We start from the raw sequence: 18,295 nt of genomic DNA, 5'->3' as shown, positions 1-18,295 counted from the left end.
TAGAGAATAGACATAAATTGGGATATAAAATAAATCAGATTTAATTAAATTTAGTCCTGATCTAAAGATTTGATGAGTCTAAATTCTTCAGAAATATCCATCACCTGAATTTCAACTCTTCTTCAACTCTAAAACCTATGTCAATTTTAAATAGAATTTTAGATTGATATCTGTATCTACCCCCTCTTGCCTGCCTCAGAGAGCTCCACAAAGTGACTGCAGGTTGATCATTTCCTGCCCAGCTGCAGACAGGTAACCCAACTCCTCTGATCAACGTGATATTGGGGCTAGAGAGGAGGTTCCCAATGAGAAACATAAGAAAATGGATTTCCCACATGTTTACCATGGATATCTTTTAGTTTGATGAAGTTTAGAAGGGGAGATCTTGTCTAAAGTTGATTGTTGAAGAGCTTAATCATATCTCTGGTGCTATTGCAGCTGCCATTTCATTCCACAGCACCTTCTTGCTCATGTTCAAGACTGCCAGTGACATGGATGCAGGTACAGCCATACCATTAAAATGTTTAAAGTTTCAGGAAGACTCACAGTGCCACAAAGCACGGCCATGTCATTTCTGACCTCTGCAGCAGATGAAATGTAACTTGGAGAAGGGGCTGCCAACGAGCTGTGCAGTGTGGCTGCGTGTCTCAGGTCTGCATTTGTTTCAGAGGGACTGTTCCTAATTAGCACTGATGTCACCAAGTGTAGTCAGGCATACATGGTATGAAAGTCAAATAGAGTAGTAATTCATTGTGTTCTACCCCACCAAGATGAAAATTGGATGTCTTTCCTTTTTACCAGGTAGTTCTGAACCCAGTGCTCCCTGCTCCTGCAGTGCAGAGTTACTCCACATAATAGGAATGTGCAGGTAAGAAGTAAGGTATGACGAATGTTACTACTACATGATCTGAATTCACTCATACCAGTGGTTTTTTCTTGTACTTGGGGAAGGCTGAAAAGCACAGGGTAACCTCTGCAGAATAACAATGAACACAGCCAGAGAGAGCAGAAAATTGCATGATGTGTAAGCACATTCTAAACGCTGACTCACAGCACCCCACATTTCCCCCTGCTGCCTTCAAAACTCTCCCTAATCTCCTCGTATGTTCAGCTTACAGCATGATTCACAAGGTCCCTGAAGCACCCCCACCCCCATTCTTTGGCTTTTTATTTTCCTTCTACTCCTACTCTTTCCATTTTTCCCCCTGATACCTGCTGAACCATTGTTTTCTAGATCTATCGTCATTACTTCCGACAGTCCCTGAACATCGGGATGTGGTCTCTAAAACAATGCCCAAACCCTTTTTCACATACTTCCTCCTATCTGCAACTCTCCTGGCCCTAATTTAGTCTACATTTTACTAATTATAAATATGGATAATATGAAATCAACTGCATGAAAGATTCAAATGAAACTTTCTTTTGAGAGATTATTTCAAGTTTTAAGTTTCCAAGTTAATAAACATGGCTCTGGAGGATGAGGCTTACCTCAACTTCATTTATGGCACCCAGATAGCTCCTTTGCAAAGTGTGACTGGGAAACCACAATATCATTAAAAACCCCTCCAGATTTGCAGTACCATAAACTGCTAGGGGGAAAAAAAAGCCTACTCAACTACTATGCAACTCAGTTTAATAAAGGACCATATAAAACAACTTACGTTGTAACTCACAGCAAACTAAGAATTTTGGAAAATCAATTTTTGCTTAAATTTTCCTTTTTGTAATGAGAACATAACCCTTCTCCCATCACCAAGCTCAGCAACATCCTCCTGCCCTAGAACATGGCAGCCAAGAATCAAGCCACTGACAGAGCAGCACCTGCTTTGTATATCCTGCGCTCAATGTAAACAACCTTTCAGTTTAGTGGGTTTGGATACAGACTGAACTTTTCCACTCTACAATCAACTTGCAAAATTGATTAATGTGATTTTGCGAGAAAGCCATTGTCAGAATAGAGATGATCTCACTAAAATAGGATGTAGCTACTTAAGATGTCAAGTGAAATCAGTACTCTTGTAGTTCAAACAAACATCTGAAAAAGATACTACGCATCATCACTTTCCACAAAGATGTAATACAGGGGACATTGACAAGTCTTTCTTCAAAATTCTGTTACTTTTACATATTTCTAAATAGTAAAAAACTACAGAACAAAAAATCTTAAGTAAATGTATTTATTATTGTTGGATTTTTTAATGCAGAAATAGTGTTATTTCAATTATAGGCTTACAATCCTGTTTCATTGTTTGTGCCAAAACAAGAGACAAGAATACATTGGTCAACTGCATTTTGATTAAGAGTCCAACTGTGGTTTCATATGTTTATGCACACATTTCATTGACAGCAGGATTGATTACATTTGTACATGAAAGGAGAATTTGTCTCAAAAAAAATTTGAGAAGACTAAGGACTCTTCTTATTTGAACACCGGTTTTATACAGAAAATCCATTTGCATACATGAAGAAAATATATGCGAAGGATACAAAGACCAACTTCACAAAATTTATGTCATCTTGACTGCTACAACATTAATATGGAAATTAGTCTTTTATTAAAGGGAACCAGTTGTGACACAAACAGAAATAGCTCTTCCCCCTTCCCAGTTTTAACTACATATAACTCAGTGAATACGGTTTTCAGAACAGACCTCTGTTTCACCTGCCCATTGTTTTAAGAAGTGAAAGTTTAGCCCTTTATCAATGATTATAACACAATTTCCTACCCTTTCATATTTTATGAGAGTATCAAAGACCAAAAGAGTTTATGATTTCCAAGAATGCCTTGTGAATTAACTGGTGTGGCTAAGAGCTGGATATGGATAATGCTGAAAACAACTATTGAAAAATATGTCTTTAATGGTGAAAACAATTACTTCTCTTAACTGAAACCTCTTTAGCATGCAATCAGACAAGCATCAAGGAACACGTGCCCAATAGGAAATTCTCTTGTAATTATTAGTAGCATCTTCTTTCTTCCTTTGAACTATTAACAAAAGCTAATGTTAAAGCAGTTATGAAGAACCAAACAGAAGCAAAGGACAGAAAACAAAAACAGCCCTTATTTCTAGAGGTTGCCTCACTCAGAGCCACCCAACAGGAGCCAGGTCCTAGAGGAACGACGCGCTCACCATCCTGAAATACCGCGGCTGAGTTGGGCGCCAGTTATCAACCAAGGGATGATCAGGCTCATTCTCGGCATTCTTGGAGAGGCTGCGGAGCTTTGCCATCTGCAGAAGAGCAAAAATTGAAGTGTCCTGATGGAAATCCTTTGGTATCAAATCCACAGCCCAACAATTAAACTAAGGAGGCTGGTCGAGCTGTGGAAAAAAGTCTCCTTCAAAGTTGTGAAGATGTCCTTCATCCCACCACCACAAGAACTGTACTCATGGTTTTTTTGTAGCAGTGATAGTCTTAGGAATAGTCAAAACATAAAAATAGGTCCTATTTGAACAGGATTTTGAAAAATAGTGTCATTTAGGTACTGTCTACAGAACCGTGTAAGGCCAAAGAAACTGTGGGAAGTACTCAGAAAATGTGAATACAGCAGCAAGTGCTCTATAAACCTCTCCTACTCTAACCCTGCCTTAGTGCCTGATTGTTAAGAATCCTTTAGAATTGCAAGGTTTTAAAGCTGAATTATAAATGAATTGTTCATTTCCATAGCAGGTCTGAGCAGAGGATACATTTTGCTGCAGTGACACAAGAAGTTCATTATTAATAACAGCAATTAAAATCTGGATAAAGACCTGGTCAAGGTTTCAACTTGAAAATGCAGCCCCATGCAGGGCACACATCACCTTTGTTCACCAGGACCTTCAATATGCTGATTTTCAGTACAGACTTCAAGGCCAATACAAGCAGAACTTCTGTCTAGGTTGTAAAACCTGGGTTCACTGTGATTAAACTAGTTCCAGTTTATGGACTGAGCTAGCTCAGGCATCTCAACATTACTCTTCACTGAACAGCTCAGAAAAACCAGCCATCTCAGTCTGCCTGAACAATGGTGAGGTCATATTTATAACAAACATAATATGCATCCGATGGATTCATAGTCTGAAATTAAATTTCAGATTTCAGATGAAGAATAATTTGTATGGGAAGAGATGAAAATTGTTAATCAGTTTTGTTAATACTGATAAACTACTATTGGAGAAGAGTGCTGGGGTTTATTATTTGTGGAAGATCTGCTCTACTCAGTAAAAAACCAACATGTATTCAGGCTACAATTACATAAAGATGAAAAAATTAATCTGCAATTAGACAGTTATTCCACAGTTAAATTCCTGTTCTTTCATTAAAAGTAATCTGAGCAGCTAGGCCACCCACACTGTATCTCACTGGGATTTCTGGTGAATTGATTTTCCTGCAGAGCACTGATTTGCAGCAACTGCACTTCCCCTTGTGGCTAATATACAGTTACCATCTGGCTGCAAAAGCATCCAAGAAATCCACCGCAAATGCACACACACTTAAAATAATCACTATTAATGAGGCTGCCATCGTAGTACACTGTCTAGGATTAGAAATAATTGGCAACACAATCCTCTTATGAATACATTATTTAGAGTGCAGGCACTCTGGAGTGAGGGAAGTATTTCTAGACAATAACTCACACACACTGCCAATTCTGCCTGAAAAGCAGCTACCTCAGGGTAAGAGCCAATGTCTCATCTTTATGTAGTAATTTCATCTTTACCTTAAATGCTCCATTTTTTCTACAGGAAGGATAGTTAAAGAACAGGCTGTATGTTTCCCAAAACTCACTAATTTTAGAACAGCTGAGAAAAAGACCATGACCCAAACACAACAGTACTCAAAAAGTCTTTTCATGAAGCTGGATCAATGATGTGATTAGTTATTTCTTTAAAAATGCATTTTATATCAGAGATGTTCAATAATGACTACACTTTTCCTAGTAAAATCTATAGCTGATCTTCTGCAATATAAACATCTAAATAATCATATTGTAATCATATAAACATGACTCATTTTGGGGAAACCAGTCAGACGATATTTGTATTTTTCACGCAAGTACCCACTTTAAAATAGCTCCCATATTTTAATTTTCAGATGGGCAAGGAAACAGGAGGCAGAGCAATTCAATAAGCTCTGAAAATTAAGCTGTAAATGACATGAATACATTGTCATATTTCGTGTATTGCCAGCTAAGGTTCTCATCGGACCTGAGTTGCATTACTTAAAAGATGAAGAGCCACATAAACACAAAGTACTAGAAAATAAAAATATTTTCTTTCTGTGATAACATGCACATCAATGAATACACTAAACACATTATCATCTTGAAAACCTAAAATGAAAAGTTATGTGTCTGAATATAATATTACATAATATGTCAGTCCCTTGATTAATATTCATATGCTTTGTATCCTGGAGCCTTGAAGTTTGTGGTATCATATCCTTATAGTCTGCTGACTAGAGGAATAACCTCAGATGAGAACACTGACTTGTGTGGTAACAGTAGAATCACAGGTGGAAATGTGCTGAAGAGGGCATTCAAATTCCTCTAAGTGGATTGAGGGGAAATTAGGAGGGGAAATTAACAAGAAATACTTCTTTACAGTAAGTGACCAAAGGAGTTTTTGACATTACCAATAAATTAGAGTTATCTAATGTTGCTCCAGTTTATGAAAATTTAGCTGGTGTGCCTTCCAGAAACACGGGTATCAAGCACATGATTCAACACTTCCAATTTACACTCCCATCTGCAATACAGGGCAGGCAGAATCACCAATCCCATTACATTTGTATTCTGATAAATGATGTTTTTGAAAGAAAACTCTTACCATGTACACTGTGGTATGCTTTTACTGATTTAAAACACTCTTTGATGTCTGTGGGCTTGAACTACCATGGTGTTGGATGTGGGCTAGTTCTTCACTCTCCTTTTAATCCTGTAATTTCTCACAAATGCAGTGAGTGTTTTCCTTGTCAAAAGAATAAATTCAGGTTATGGCACAGAAGTAAAAAGAAGGAGGAAGTTTACCTGGTCTGAACTGACTATGATAGGCTCTCTAAGAATAATCCAGGTAACACACTCTTCACAAGGTGGAGTAGTGAAAGATCCATGGTATGTCCAGTAGTCATGAGATTTAGGGAAAAGAATTGAAGGATCGAAGTTTGGAAAAGGAACCATTTTCCCCTTTAAAATAAAAACAAAAACACAACAAAACCAAACAGAAAACCAACAAATCTAGTCAAGATTAGTTTGCAGCTCTCTTATTTTAAGAAACAGGAAGTGACTCAGATACTTCAAATGTATGAACTGAGGAAAGTAAGCACAGATCTACATGAGATATAATGATGCAATGTGAAGATAAGTGGACTGAATGACCCTTACAGATGGGCCCAGAGAAGCATGACAAAACATAAAACTTCATGGTGCTACTTCTTGTACCAGAGCTAACTCATGTGAAGTGGTGTCCAGTACCAATGTGTTTCACTCACTTCTGTGCAGAAATACTCCTCTTCTGGCCTCCTTTCTTATGGAAATTGTTTCTATCTATTGAATATTGGATTATGTCACCATATAAAAAAGTGAGACAGGTACTACTTTCATAGTATTTGTGCTAATAACAAGCAAGACAGCCTATGAAATGTGAGAATTACCACATAATGCTATCTAAGACACAAATGTCTACTCAGTGGCATTTCCAGAGATCCATTAGGCAGCCTATATATTAAGACCAAATGGACTGATTTCCAAAGATGCCTTTTATTTGGCACTGCCCACTGAGGCAATAAGGTTCCATGCCTAGTTTTTAGGTGAGTAAAAATTGGCGAAATGACTTGTTTTCCCAAACTCTTAAGCCCCACTAAAGTCAAAGAAGGCTCATATGTAAATAGAAGAGAAAGGACTTTTCATGGTAATGAAAAGCTATGCATGGTTTTATTCCCAAATATATTCTGGAAATGTTGCAGAGCAGAATTTGAAAACTAGAAAGTCAGACATCGTGATACTGGGGGTATTTTTGTCTTGAGACTTTGAGCAGTCTTCCTATAATGAAAGCCCAACATCATTACCTTTGTTTTGATTGCATTTATTTCTTCAAGAATTCTCTTCATCTCTGGTTTGGGAGTTTCCCCTACCTGTAAAGAAGAGAGCATGAGCTAAGCAAGGAGTTCTGCTTGACCAGCTTTCTTCTTCCTCCTACTTTTCCATATGAGCATCTAAACATATATAAACTATAAAATTATAATGCATTAACCCAACCTATCACACCAACCAGCTTGGTAAGCTATGTCTTCTGTCTGTTACCTCTGTCCATACCCCAACAGGTATTATGATACAAAGGGGGAAATTGTATCAGTATAGAAATTTTTTCATAACAGGTAATTTCACAACACAGATTTCATGGTCAGATATATTGTTTGCAATTGCTGATCTCAAAAAAGACATCCATCTTTCTACCTCTAGTGCTATCTCTAGTGAATATGAATTAAACAGGAGAGGGCAACAGCTAATACTTCAGGGCTAAGGTTGTATGCCCCCAAAAGGATTTATAAAAAAGGATGAGTTATATGCATTGCCTGTGAGATAGTTCTGTTTGAGAGAAAGTTCATGAAGAACCTAGAAGAGATACATGTCCTTGAAATCCGTCCCCAATCAGCAAAAACACAGCTGACTGCTGTTGGTCAGAGGGCACTTCTGACACGTGTCCCCATTCCATGAGCCACATAGTGACACAATAGCTGCAGGCACAAGTGTGTGTAGTACTGGATACCACTTGACATAATATGACTCATGCTCTATAACTTGAAAAGGATACATTACTGAAAGTCAACCCCTTCAATGTGGTAGGATCCCTAGAAAATATACTCAGAGAATTTTGCTTTTTTTCAACCCTCTAAGAATAGAAACTCCATAGCATCAGTGCAAAGAAGGGTTGCATGGTTCTACTTACTTGCAAAAATATGGCCAGAGCAGCTATCCCATCAGTTCTTCTCCTAGCATCAAGATAATTACTGTATTTGGGATTCCAGTGTAACAAATGTAGCTGGAAACAAAGAAAAATGTAAAAAAACCCATTACTTGACAGCAAGCCATCACAGGCTGAATTTACAGTGATTCACATAACTGCGTGAGTTTGAGGCAACAAAGAATGATAATGAGGCCTTGCAAAAAAGAGAAAAGAAAAAGGGACAGCAAAGTCATATATTAGTTATATCTGTCATACATTATTAATTATACTACCATTTGCTTTAAAATAAACTATAAATATCTTAATAAGAAATGGGAAAAAATTAACTGGAATCTCATCTTAAAGCTGAAGAAAAGCTGCTTAAGTAAGCAGGTAGAACATGCAGTTCAGACATCATCTACTGATATGTGATTCATTTCTATTTGGCATTGAAATTACAGCAATTCTGTCAAAGAAGCCATATGAATGTCATTCATGTATATCATTAGTCTACATTTCTCATTTTCTTTACAATCCTAAAGTGGTAAAGAACCAAGGTAATTCATTCTTCCCCCTTTCTATCACTGCAATTTTACACTTTTACTATAATTCTGTATTTTCAGAATACTGTTTTAGTAAGTTTGGATTGCTTCTGAGTAATTCAGTCTTCTTGTGCTGTATCACACCAAATTGGTTTGAGAACATGGAAACCTTTGTTTCACACAGTATTTTTCTTTTCTCGTGGTGTGAGAGTTACTTCAACCTGATTCACATTTATAAGAATCGATGGGAGTAAGAATAAAAATGCACAGATGAATAAATAGAAAGAACTCCCTGAAAAGCAGACAAATGACAAATTTTGTCCCACCAGAACAATAGTGACAAATTTTATTTTACACCCTGTTTTAAAGTAAAAAGTGGTGAGCCTTACCTCTCCTGCATACCTCACTCCATTCACAACATGCTCCGAGCCGTGGTCGTCAGACGAGCCCCAGTGGAAGTGCAGCTGCCGTAGCCTGTAGACTTGTGGAAGTGGCCCACCTCTCAGCACTGCAATTGATAATCTGCAACAGCATCAGACTGAAGTATCTCCCAATTCTTTAAAATGAAATACATATGTATCTACAATATTTACACACGTATTTACATATTTACTGTACAGATGCTCTGTGTTCTGAAAATCTGCACTGATTTTAGCCACATGTCAGGCAACCATCTTCAGCTATATGCACTTACAGGCAGAGAACTTTAGTATCTAGGCTTCCATTACAGTCACTAGAGATCACTGATTTAATTCAGCTGCATAAATGTGCACCTAGTACTTTCTGGAATATTCCAGAGACATCTGGACAGGACTGAGAAACGTGGTCCAGGATCTGTGGAAGAACTGTACATTTCTAAAGCAGTATCTGGAGGCAAGGGGAAACGGATTAGGTTATCAAACGTGTCACAGGATGCCTGTGTTTGGGTAACTGAAGTATACCCTCAGCAGAACAGTCAAGCCTCTAGAGTAATTCTGCTTGCCTTAAGGTAGACACTCAACAGACAGTGACCTGGATTGCTCTCTGGACTCCTTGAACTCCAACTCTGTTGCCTCAAACAGCAGTTTAGATATAACCCACCAACTGTTAAAATCCCACAATAATACACCTAAATTTAGATGTCTTAATCTCCCCCTGACTTGAATCTAGGATTTATCTATGCGGAAGTACATAAACATAACCACGATTAAGATCAACTACTAACGTGATGATAAACAAATTTCCACAAAACACAACAAAATTGTGTGTCTTACTGCAAGCTATGACTTATTTGTTTAAAAAGTTATGAAATTACTGATGCTGCTTCTGCTCTAATGGCTGCTCCCTCCGGTTATGGAAGAGGAGTAAGAAAGCAGCAAATAAACCAGAAAAACAATCACTGAGAATGCAAGCTATTTTACTAATGAAAAGTTCAGCCTGTGATGAATGATATCTAGTATTCTAAATAATCTTAACATTTATAAATAAAATTGTAAATGGAGGTGGTGTATTTGAAAGGATCAATAAAATAGAAAGAATGTATTTACATTCACCAAATACTGAAAGATACTCAATTCTCATTCATGTTTTTTGAGGATAGAATTTACAGCATTCCTATAAAACATGCAGCAGTTCTCAAGAACAGGTCTTTATATGCCAGAGAAAAATATCCTTCAATATGAAAAGAAAATAATTAAATCCATTATTGTCTCAAGACATACAGCACTAAGAGTAGAGCAAGCTGTTATTCTCAACAAATTCCTTTTACTTCTTCCCATAGACATTCTGAACTCTAGTCAACACAGTCAGGGTAAGAGTAGTAGCTGATGAGGCCATCAATTCTCCATCAAAATAGATCTGTAAGGCCAAATAATCCTCTTTAGGCAAAAACATGTCATTATTTCCACTGATGGGCCATCAGCAGACATTTTTGATTGGGCATTAGGTGAAGCTCTGCATCATCTCCTGCCAACACATTCCAGCTTCACTCATCTATAAATAGACAGTAACTTTTACCTAGCACACTTTAAGCAGACAGAATGATGCCAGCCACAGCTCCTGAAGGACAAGAAGGTGTTTCCTTTCTTTTAATTACAAGTGTGTAGTATTAAACATATAAATACATGAAATGACAATGTAAGTAAATGAAGTTTTCCTGCATTTTAAAAAAAGAAAAGTAAACAAAACCATTACAAGAATAAAGGTCTTCAATATTTAAAACATTTAAAATCCCAAAGTATGTCTGCATAGCCCAAAATGAGTAAGATAATTTTTTTTTTAAAGCATGTGCTTTGGAACCTAAATTCTAAACATATCTTTATACTCTAGGGCTTTTGTTTTCAATACTACACAAATAAAAATGCACAAACACATAACAGAAAAAGAATATATAAAACAAAAGTTTATAAAACAAGAGATGGTATCTTGACATTATTTTTCAGCAATGTTAGTATATAATATTTACATGTAATAGGGAATTTTTCTGACAATTATTACACAGGAAATGTTCACCTTAAATATCTGAGTCACAGCAGAATTACCAAAATGTAACTCCCTTAAACTTGCTGTCATTAAAGTAACATGGCCCAGGTGCAGGAATATACAAACCAGCTCATTCCTTTTTTGGTGCCTTATTGTTGCAAACTTTAATCCCACTGCACACTGACTGACTCTAAATGGGTTTGTACACCACCATTAGTGCCTGATACCAGACATAAAAATGTCACATCAGTCTTGCCCAAATTCTGTGCCCCTCACACATCCACACTTGAAGAATGATCTATCACAGAACAATCCTACATGGACACACACGTAGACATCTGTTCTGGAAAAAAGCTCACCTTTTATTTGATCTGTCATCAGCTGAGCAGCATGAGACAAAACAGGCTAATAAAAGAATGGGCTTTTTTTGACTTTCAATGTAATCTCTAGGGCAAGTGTTGCACAGAAGGATGTTACTAAGGCAAGAAAACCCTGTCTCTCATTCTGTGACACAGCAAAATGAAGCTGTCATGCAGTTGAGTGGAGATGGCTGCTCCAGTCACTTTACTTTAGCTAGCTGGGTGTCCTTGACAACAGAAAAGTGACAAGAAGCTTTTCGAATATGTGCATCCACTTGCTGAGCAGCTTCTGTAGGGGTCTGGTTGTTAATCTGTGCTAGTCAATTGTCATTTGCCCTCACTAAGGTAAAACTGGCATAGTTATGCCTACACAAATGCCTTCCCTGTTTGCAGTAAAGGCACACCATGAAAGCCAGGTGGAAAAACCCACGGAGAACAAAACAGACTCATGAGATGAGTCGTGTTTATGAACATGAGAAGGAATGACTGTTATAGGAAGATTTATGATCTCGCATCCTGTCATATCCATAAAATGAAATGGCAAACCACAATGAAATTAAATTAGTAATGTACTACTGTATGACAATTGAAAAGACGTATTACCTTTGTTATACTGCTTCATCATAGAATCTAATAGTGCAGTACAGAAACCACAGCTGCTTCACATCAGTGTCACATTTTGAAAGTCATAAAAAAGCCTCTGCTCACAAGAGGATCTCTGTACTGAAACTGTCTGGCTAACTGCAGGGATGTAATATGTTTCTGAAAAGCTTTTGGAACTCAAATTTCAGTTCTCACTGAAATTTTCTTTAAGCAAGCACTGAATAGATATGCAGAAGGATTACTTTTGCTTCTGTTTGAACGTTGTACTCTTTTAGGGACAGAGTGGGAAAGAAAAGTGTCAGATAGAAGCCTGTCAGCCTGCCACTCACCCTCACCTACACTGTAACTCATCTTTGCCAGTTTTGTGCCCATTGATCACAGCCTGTTCATCAGGGAGCTCCCAAATCATCTTTGTTTGTGATCTGTGTAGGGCTGAATAGGTGGCCGCCCCACCTCCAGGGGTGGAAAACTGACAGTCCTCTGTGTAACTGTAGCCTCAGCAGGCCCTTGACTAGAATTAAAAGCCAAGCACTTTTAATTCTAACAATGGAAATTGAAAGTTAACAGGAGCTCAAATCCTAAATTCCCTGTACCCAAGTACAGGAGTTCTCAATACCTTCATGTAGATAGATGTGTTGTTACAGTGAAGGAAGAATTTAACTTTGCTGCCTTTTGCCTTATGCACTACAGCCATTGAGTGGTATGTACGTACCACAGCTACAAAAGTACTGGGATTTAGTGGTGCTATTCTTGTAACAGCTACTGGTTTTCTCCAGTGTAAATTCAGCAGACAAAATGTTAAATAATATTTTGCAGGAATCAACAAAAACTGGAATGTCTATAGACAGACTTCCCCTTGGTTTAATTAAAGTTACTGGGGTCCATCCTCTCTCTTTAATAACCAGTCAACAAATGAATGTTTTATTTACCAAAAGTTGATAATCAAAAATTCATTTGCAAAAATAAATGAGATTTCCCACAAAGGGTTATTTGAGGAAATGCTGGCCACAAGCCCTAGTCATGCTGAAAGAATTGATTAGCAACAAGCTCCAACTTCTTACAGTAACTGTCTCTAATTTTTTTTTTTTTTTGCATCATCCACTTTCAGAGCCACCCATTTCTTTGATAGGAAAGATTCTGAAAGCAGCAACAAGGTAACCCTGTAAGAATGTGTGCCTGCACTGAGGTACTCCAAGCCCTTAAATATCATCCATCTGAAAGCCAGTAAAAGAAGAAGTAGGAATTTGGTTGGTTGATGAACACCCATAGAAAGTGCCAACAAAAACAACAGACAAAGACAGAAGATGAAGGAAGGCATTCATTTGATGTAGCCTTAGTGTATCTCTCCTCAGCTACTCTGTCTGAGTTCCATTACCAGACTTTTGTATCTTTATTGTTTCTCAAACAATCAAACATCTTGGTGTAAGCATTTAACCAAGCTATTACAACAAAAGCTGAAGAGTCATTAATTGTAAAGAAGTTATATATCTCACACAGCATCATGACAATAGTTCCACCAGTTAGAAGCTCTCAGGACATTTCTCTGACATGATTTTTTTCAAATTTTAGAAATAAATGGATTCTGCTAGTGGAAATAAGATTTCAGCCCTAATTCAAACCAAAACTGGGTCACTGCTGGATCTAAAAGAGTATCTGAATTGCCAGTCAGGCCAAAAAAACACAGAAGTGGCAGGCTGCCAAAGTACCCAAGTTCAGGTGTGTGTTTTACTGGGCCCAGCCACCTAGAAGGTTTGATTTCAGCTCCCAGTTCTTTCCTGCATTTTGAGACTCCAGCCTCCACCTGCAATCATTTTATAGTGCATAAGGTCCATCTACATTGGTACAGTAAGGCAGGGAACTGAGTCCTCAAGAATCCATTAACTTGTATGGACAGGCAGCAGAGGCACGATACTGCTCCTGTAGCAGCTTTATCTGTCAGCAAAGCTTTCAACTCTATAGCAGATTCTCAAAGTCAACTAGACTTTATAAGTAGCTGGAATTCTCAAAGTCCTTCCACTAGGCTAACACCAAACATAAAAGTAATAAGGCCTTTTTCAACATAATACCTGAATTACATTGGATGGCACTCTAATTGCTTGAATTTAAGAAACTGTCCCGAACTGTGAATGCTCCAGGTGTTCTTGGCAGAATACACAATGGATGTAAAACTTGGAGACATCCAAAGTAATTAATTTTATCACTCACCTTGGCAATTTGTTCATCAATCTATTTTATCCAAACAAATGAAGACAGAAGTACAGATATGGGTATGACCACTATAACTGAAAAGAGTCAGGAAAATAAATGAAGCCCTTAGTTTTCTGGTTAACTCAGAAATAATTCAGATAGACAGAGTGACAGATACATAGATAGATATGAGAGAATTAATGCATTTGTTCCAAAGGAATAAAAGCTTCATTCCTATATGATTGCTATTGCATATGTATGTTTTGTGCAGCTGGTGGTTCTTTTACATAAAAAATAAGCCACTGTACATATCCTAAAAAACTTAAAATGTATTCAAGTCAGTAGGAGTATGCACAGTGGAATTCGTCCTGCAATTAGCATTATATTAGAGAAAGAACACCACCCACAGACTCTGCAGGCAATGGTATAACAAAGGAGACATAACAACAAACACTGAATGTTTCTTGACTTCAAAGAGCTGAGATATACACCTACTTTTTTTGCAGTGAGTCACTTTTTATTTCTGAGATCAAAACACAAGTTACTGAGCAGTTCATCTGAAAAAATATTCAGAACATTCCGAAACTTTCTGCTCTTTGTGGCAAGTATTGCATCCATGCTGTAGATTGCTGTGCCTGGATACTCCCTCCCATTCAAAATCTGAGTTATTCTAACAATAATTACTTTTACTTTTATGCAGAAGATGCAACTATTGGTATATCTGATGCTGTTCTAACAAATACATCAGATGGTAAAAAATGATAATAGTCATGGAGATCTCATGCCACAGCTACATCTCTTTACTTGTGTGTCATTTGATCTGACACTAATAACATTTTTGTTTAAATAACTTTAAAAATTCCCACTTTGCTAGAAAAGCAACAAAACTCTTGACTGCATAGTAATTTGTGAGTTTTGATAGTATATTAACTAGTCCATCTTACATACATTTTGATCCTCAGTTTTCATGAAACCCAAGTAATTTGTTAAAAATCCATTAAATTAAATCTATGTCCATATATAGTTAACTTGAAACAATCTATTAGTAAAATTTCTCTTAGTAATTATGCTGTCAATCCTACTTATATTGTAATGGGAAGTGGAAGTTTTAATGCACGTGAGAAATAAGTCTGTACACTGTATGCTCTCAGAGCTGCAAGTGGATAAAAGATTTTGGACATTAAACCTGGCAAAATTAAATTTATCAGCCCCATAATCTTCATTAAGTCAAAACCTCATGAATGCCAAGAAGAGCTTTAACTGATTAAATACCGTGACATTGTGGCAACATCTGGTTTGTTACTTCATTTATCAGAAATTACATGGATAGAATTTTTAAATATTGTAACTTAAGATGTTCTTCTGGGCATCTCAAGTAGCTAAAATGGAATTCAGTTCTCACAGATAAAGCCTGGACTCCTTCCTCCTGGAAGGCAACACAACTGCAATGGCTTTTTACAACCCCAAAAATTTATCTTATACCTTAATTCACCCTGTACCAAGTTTCTTTGCGGCTCTCTCCATTCCCCAGGATTTTACCTATGGACTTTAGAAGGAGTCCCAGACCTTTCCCAGCAGCAGCCTAGAGTAGCAGTCACAGAAACCTGTACATCACACACAGGCAGTACACAGAGACCTTCTAACAGCCTGAACAGTCAAAGCAGGCTCTTCCACACAAACTGAAACAGTCACTTATATATGATGCAATGAGAGATGAAAACAAAACCGACCTGATCTATCAAATGAATCATCAAATACAACTCTGCAGGTTTTTCCATTATTGAGGATGGTCTTAGCTGACCCGGGATCATAACTAGCAAACCATGGTAGTAGAGAACTATCATAATGCACCTCTTTATTATTGATTTCAATCGGTGACTGATGGCGTCCTTTTGCAAAAGGATAATTTTTGTGCCACTGATCTGGTCCTAGAAAAAAGTACAGAGAAGTATCATGAAAATCTTTTCCAGACAGGTATGCATTATACTTGTTACAATTAACACAAGCTTGGCTCTGCTTGAGTACAGAACATCATTTAAGTGTATTAATAAGTAGGTTACTAATTGCGTGGTTGTTACTCATGCCTTACCAAGAGTTTCACTACATTAAAAGCAATTGACTGGTTGATTTCTAGCTGGAATACTGGATACTTCAAGTCACTCAACTGAACCTAAACTCTTACACCAACCTCAAGACTGACTACTAGGAGACTGATAATATGCCAAGGAAGAAAACCGGAGGTATATACTCCAAGTCCAGCAGTGGCTAGAAATATGATGGGATATACCCAAATGATTAAAACGTGGCACCATGTACTCATATGGAAAGAGAAAAGGCCACTGATCCCTGGACATGCCAGGAATTTGAAACATGGATTTAATTATCATCACGGTTTTACCAAGAAGTTCATGTGGAAAACGCCTGACCAACACTGAGCTGTTCTTCCTGCAGCAGAGGAGAGAGCAGGAACAAGAGACCACCAATATCCCCAACCTCTGCAGGCAGGAGGGGCCTGCAGCCCAGCGCTGCTCTTCCTGCATTAGGGCTAGCTTAAAGCCGGATTTTATTGCTATGTCAAATTTTAATTTACATCAACAGTAGGAAATCTGACTTTATTTAACTTAGAGACCCCCTGCCATTGACCTCTCCTTCCACCAGCTTCGCCTCTTCCGCGCCTGTGAGCGACAACCAAGCGGCCTCGGCCACGCCACCTGCATAGCCCCGGGCCCGCCTGAAGCCCGCATCCCCCGCCATGCTCCCTCGGGAAGCGGGGCCCCCGTTCTGCCCGGGCTTCGGTGCCAGCAGGAGCGGGCCGGGCGCGGCCCCGCGCTCACCGTTGTCGCTGTCGTAGCCCCAGGGATAGTAGTTGGGGTTGATCATGGTGCGGGTGCCGGCGGCTCTGGCAGGACGGTGGCCTCGTCTCACGGCGGCTTTTTATAGACTCCCGCCAAATCCATGCCCGTCCCCGCCGCGCGAGGGCCGGGACGGCCCCGGGAGCCGGGGGCGGGGAGAGCCGCGCTGCTTCGCACCGCCCGCCCGGCTCCCGCTGTCCCCCCGGGAATGCGGGGGAAGGAGCTGGCCCGGGACCGTGCTGGGAATGCCCAGAGAGGGCAAAGGGCTGCCACTGCCTGCCCCGGCGCCGAGGAGATGGGAATGTAGAAAAGCACGGATGTCCAGCACTAGGCACAGGCAGTGTAGGAATAGTTTTCAAATTCAAGTGAGATGTGTACGCCTGCATGCGCGGACACACAGCCGGATCAACCAGGAAGCCTTAGCCTGGCTGGCTGCTGAAATGAAATGTGCAGGTCACAGGCAGGCTGGCGGGGCTTTTTATGGCTGTTTGCAGAAAGCCTCTTTGGCGTAAGGCCTGTCCGGTTCGGAGAGGCTGAGTCCCTCCCCAGGACACCGTGTTGGAGACGTGTTTCCCTCCTGGGTGTGTGACATAGCCCTGATCCAGGGGCCAGCAGGGGGTGAGAGGACGAGTCCAACAGCTTCTCCGTTCAAATGGCTATCACAGGTTCGCACCCTTCCCTATGAAATTCCCGTGTATTCGCTTGGGTTCCAGCGCTGCTCCCTGCTGTGCGGTTTCCCGTCGCCTTCATAAACAGCCTCCCTGCAAAACTTCGGTGGCATTAATTGCTGCAGCCTTTAAAAAGGTGCTGCTTCCTCTACCCCAAGGTTTCTTGGAAAATGGAAATCATTACACTAGCTGAAGATCCAGCTCCTGCCAGCTCCAGATAAAATCGTTATTATCAAATTAAGCACAGGATTTGTTTGTTTTGCTTCAGCTCTAATTCTCCTTCATTTAGCAGGATGTCATGCATCAGATTGCACTTAAAATTGTAAGCATGTTTGCTAGCAGGCATGTGTTCCTTATGTGACACACAGAAATCAAATTACTTCTAAAAATATTTGTTATTCTGACACACACGGACTTGCCAGATAAGATAGAGCAGACAGAGGTTAGCACCGATGGAGTAAAAGTGAGGGACTGACTAAGTAGAAGACAAAACACTGGACTGAAAGGTGGATTTCTGATTTAAATTTTAGAAGACTTTCTGTATAAGAAGGAGTGATCTTATTTTACTTGCTAATAATGAAGTGGGGGGAAAAAAGTACAAGTTGGTTGAAGGAAAATGCAAGTGACACAGGATGGAAGTGTGGAGTCATCATTCAGAAAAATTCAGATTCCCAAATGTCGTGTAAACTACAGTGGGTGAAT

General features: G+C 39.0%; 1 protein-coding gene across 1 annotated transcript; it reads right to left on the bottom strand.

Annotated features, from left to right (window-relative positions):
• Positions 1 to 2,163: 2,163 nt before the first annotated feature.
• LOC125317245 (carbonic anhydrase 3-like) lies at positions 2,164 to 17,085 on the bottom strand. The gene is made up of 7 exons (XM_048286975.1): positions 16,908 to 17,085; positions 15,804 to 16,001; positions 8,854 to 8,972; positions 7,926 to 8,018; positions 7,045 to 7,110; positions 6,008 to 6,163; positions 2,164 to 3,230 (listed from the first exon to the last, which is right to left on the bottom strand). The coding sequence occupies exons 1-7, from the start codon at positions 16,951 to 16,953 to the stop codon at positions 3,111 to 3,113; spliced, it is 798 nt and encodes a 265-aa protein (XP_048142932.1). The 5' UTR covers positions 16,954 to 17,085; the 3' UTR covers positions 2,164 to 3,110.
• Positions 17,086 to 18,295: the final 1,210 nt, after the last annotated feature.

The sequence above is a fragment of the Corvus hawaiiensis genome, chromosome 26 (genome assembly GCF_020740725.1).
Source record: "Corvus hawaiiensis isolate bCorHaw1 chromosome 26, bCorHaw1.pri.cur, whole genome shotgun sequence".
NCBI lineage: Eukaryota > Metazoa > Chordata > Aves > Passeriformes > Corvidae > Corvus > Corvus hawaiiensis.
The sequence above is the reverse complement of the archived record's forward strand: the minus strand, read 5'-3'. Positions and strand labels throughout refer to the sequence as shown.

Bases quoted from the DNA above. Each gene is read 5' to 3' on its own strand.
- LOC125317245 (XM_048286975.1), bottom strand. From the start codon at position 16,953: ATGATCAACCCCAACTACTATCCCTGGGGCTACGACAGCGACAACG. The intron at 16,002-16,907 runs GTGAGCGCGGGG...ACTTTTTTCTAG, and splicing joins GGGCTACGACAGCGACAACG to GACCAGATCAGTGGCACAAA. The intron at 3,231-6,007 runs GTAAACTTCCTC...GCTCTTCTGCAG, and splicing joins TCATAGTCAGTTCAGACCAG to ATGGCAAAGCTCCGCAGCCT.